Here is a 3,906-nt window from a genome sequence, read left to right on the forward strand (position 1 = left end):
CTTTTTTTTTTTTTTTGGTGCAGTTTTTTGGCTGGGGTGAGGTTTGAACCTGCCACCCCTGGGTATATGGGGCCTGCGCCCTATTCACTAAGTCACAGGCGCCACCCCCAAAACAATCAAATACTCTTGATTCCTTCCCCACTCACGTCCAAAGATGCATTTCTGAGTCCTTTTTCCCATATATTATGAAAAACTTTTTCCCACAAGAAGTATAAGAATGTGATCCTTAAAGCTTCTGAACTTCACCAAACAACCTGGTATAAGGAACTGAAAGTAGGCACTTAGCCCACTCAGGGGCTAAAGTGTTATTTTGTACAGGACAAGTGCTCAATAAGCATTTACTGAATCACAATATAGATTTGGGGGCAAGGGATGTTCAAACTAAAAACATGTAACATGAGCTTTATAACTGGCCTGATTGTGCAGTAAATCAAAACAATCTAAGGTTACATTAACTTATATCCGAGAACCCACGAAAAGCATAAAATCCATGTTAACTTACTATTCCAACTTAAGAGGCGGGTTTTGCCTTAGAAAAGTAAAACTATTTCTGTGTGTAGAAATTACCATCAATACCTCAACAAAATCCTTCTGTGTGGCAATCAAATCTAAGAACTATCAAATAAGATCCAAACTTTCAAAGATGTAGCAAGTGACTCAAAAGTGAGGTATAGCAAACCTAAAATAAGCTCTTACAATCATTCTGGTCATAAAAGTTTGACAGTTTTATTTGAAACCCCTATCAATCCTTCAGTTTGAAATCAATATTATATTCCTAGGTCTAAACTTCAACACTTCAAATGGAGTTTAAGATTGGCTTTTCAAAACAATAGTCTTGCGAGGGTGTAAGGAAAGAAGTGACGCCAGGCTTCAAAGTGGAAGCTTTCTGAGGTATCAGATATAGCTGGAGATACAGTCCTCAAAAGAAATATAAAAACGTCCTAGACTGAAAATGTACTATGGGGCAACACCACATTTTGGTCCTCCAGAGCGCTGTCTTCTTTACAGAATCCTCAAACGACTCGTGGTTTTTAACTAAGTCTTCACAAGTAGAAAGTCATCCATTTATGGTAAGAGGTTCCTCTTACCAAGAAAATAAAGTATCCGAAAGTATGAAAATCTCATAATCTGGAAGAAAAGATATGCCCATCAGAAAGCTTTCATTTTCGGGCGATAAAACAAACCCGGTGACACTTCAACAACAAACCTCGCCACCATTACAAAACTCAAGTGCCAAAGGTGCAGAATGTGAAGCCGGAAGCGCTACAAGGCCAGCACTGAGTTTCCCAGCAGTTAAAATCAAACCCGACTGGGCAGCGCAGGCCCCTCGGAGACCCGGGGCCAAGGGACGCGCGCTAGGCCCTTCCGGTCGAGCCGCCGTCGCGGGGAGGCCGGGAGACGGGCTGGGCTTCCACCCGAGCCCGAGGATTCGCGGCCTACCCTCGCCGGCGCCCTCTTGCTGGGCCTCGCACCGGCAGGTCTTCCGAATCCGGCCCTTTGCTTGCAGCAGGGCAAATGCGAGCGACAAGAAGCCCGCGGGGACCGCCGAACCACGGGCAGGCCAGATCCGAGAGGACACGGCGGCGGCGGCGGCTGTGGCGGCCGTGGCCGCCCCTCCCCCACCGGCCCGGCCCAACTGCCGCAGCGTCGCGAGCGGCGGCGCCAAGGCCGGGCCGAGCCACTGGCCCGGGGAGGCCCAGGCTAGGCGGCCCGAGGTGGCGGCGCGGGCCTGCTCCCCACACCGACAGCGCGAGGCCGCCGTGGGCCCGTTATTCCCAGCGCAGGCCCGCGCCGCCATCCGTCAGGACGCGGTGCCCTCCGCGGGGACTGAAGCGGCCGACGGCAGCGGGAGGCCGCGGAGCTGATACTTACTCAGGGGTCGGGTGCTCAGGGTCGTAGAAATCCCCCATCTTTGGAGGCGGCTGCGGCGGCAGCTGCTTCATCCGGAGCGGCTGGAGGCGGCGACGCAAGCCCCCTCCCCACGGCAGGGTAACGCGGGGGAGGGGAAGGGAGGAGGCCGCTGGTCCGACCGCTGCTGCGGCGGCTGTGGCGGCCCGCGTCGCTGGCTCGCTAGCTCCCTCCCTCCCGCGCCCGCCCGCTCGCTCGCCCGCCGCTCTCTCCCTCTCACACTCACTCTGGGAGCGACGCACTCCCCACCCGCCCCTAAGCTCCGCAGGCCCGGCCCCTTAAAGAGACAGGCACTGGCTCCCGGCGCGCCACGGGTGTGCGCGCCTGCAGCTGCTCCCCAGTCCCTAGGCTGGGGCCAGCGGGCGGGCGGGATACAGCCCTGCGGACCCAGCTTGATCCTGCCTGCGACTCTGCAGAACAATTAGCTCGGGCCAGAGTGGTGGAGGCTGAGGCCGGATCTGGAGGGGTAGCATCGAGACCCCTCCCTTGGCCCGTTGGGCGGCCGGGGGCGGAGACGGGACCTGGCCCGCTAGCCGATTGTTTGCAGGCCGCGGTCAGGAGGACTCCCGGAGCTCGCCTGGACTCTACTTTCCCAGCGGCTCTCCGGGAACCCCTGAGTCCGCCGCAGTGCCGAGGGCACCTCCTCCAGACCTCCGGGCTCTGAGGTAACGTGGCTGCTGCTTCTCCTGGGCCTCTACCCCTCCTCGCCCCTCTGTTTTTCCTTCTCACTGTGTCTCCCTCATCTCCCTCCTACAGCGAGTACGGAAGTGGAGCCAGACCCGGGATTCGCTCTAGGGCCGAATTCTGGGGCCGCCTCTCCGCCTTTCGGGTCTTCTGCCCACCTCGCTCTGCTCTGTGCGGTGTTCCCACCACCTCCAACTCTCCACCTCCGTGTAGTTTTCTGCCCCCATCCCAGAATCTGGAAGGTTGCAGCTCCCGTGTTCTGCATGATTCTTGAGGTCCTGCAGACAGGGTCCTGACAAAAAAGTTAATAATCACTTTCTTGCAAAAATGACAAGTTGAGGGGCGGCGCCTGTGGCTCAGTGGGTAGGGCGCCGGCCCAGTATACCGACAGTGGCGGGTTCAAACCTGGCCCCGGCCAAACTAAAACAACAAGAAGAAAAAGCCGGGGTTTGTGGCGGGTGCTTACAGTCTCAGTTATCGCCTAAGTCCAGGAGTTGGAGGTTGCTGTGAGCTGTGACGCCATGGCGCTCTACGGAGGGCAATAAAGTGAGACTCTGTCTCTACAAAAAATAAAATAAAATAAAAAATGACAAGTTGAAGCCAAGCGTGGTGGCTCACGCCTATAATCCTAGCACTTTGAGAGGCCAAGGTGGGTGGATTGCTTGAGCTCACGAGTTCAAGACCATCCCAGTCCCATATACCAGAGGTGGTGGGTTCAAACCCGGCCCCGGCCAAAAAAAAAAAAAAACCAATAGCTGGTCATTGTGGCAGGCGCCTGTAGTCCCAGCTACTTGGGAGGCTGAGGCAAGAGAATCCCTGAAGCACAAAAGTTTGAGGTTGCTGTGAGCTATGATGTCATACCACTTTACCCAGGGTGACAAAGTGAGACTCCGCTTCATAAAATATATATATGACAAGATGAAATTAAGTTGGATAACTTGAAAAGGTTACAGTTTTTTTAGTTTTTGTTTGTTTGTTTTTGAGACAGAGTCTCACTATGTTGCCCTGGGTAGAGTGCCGTTGTGTCACAGCTCACAGTAACCTCCAGCTCTTGGGCTTAAGTGATTCTCTTGCCTCAGCTTCCTGAGCAGCTGGGACTACAGGCACCCACCACAAAACATCCAGCTATTTTTTTATAGGCAGTTGTCATTGTCGTTTAGCTGGCCCAGGCCAGGTTCAAACCTGCCAGCCTCAGTGTATGTGACTGGCACCTTAACCACTGTGCTAGGGAGCTGAGTCTTTTTAGTTATTTTGGGAAAGAGAAACAGGAATGTATACATTCATGCTCAACTTTCAGGACATTGAAGAGTTCAT

At 53.9% G+C, this 3,906-nt stretch overlaps 1 protein-coding gene across 1 annotated transcript in view; it reads right to left on the reverse strand.

Moving 5' to 3' along the window:
• Nucleotides 1–2,102, reverse strand: part of SETD2 (SET domain containing 2) — a 151,723-nt gene extending 149,621 nt beyond the window's left edge. The window contains 1 exon segment of the mRNA XM_023515926.1: nt 1,873–2,102. Within this exon segment, the coding sequence (XP_023371694.1) occupies nt 1,873–1,943 (71 nt within the window). The 5' untranslated portion in view covers nt 1,944–2,102.
• Nucleotides 2,103–3,906: the final 1,804 nt, after the last annotated feature.

Source organism: Otolemur garnettii, unplaced genomic scaffold, assembly GCF_000181295.1.
Source record: "Otolemur garnettii isolate 467f Iridium unplaced genomic scaffold, OtoGar3 scaffold00082, whole genome shotgun sequence".
Taxonomy (NCBI): Eukaryota; Metazoa; Chordata; class Mammalia; order Primates; family Galagidae; genus Otolemur; species Otolemur garnettii.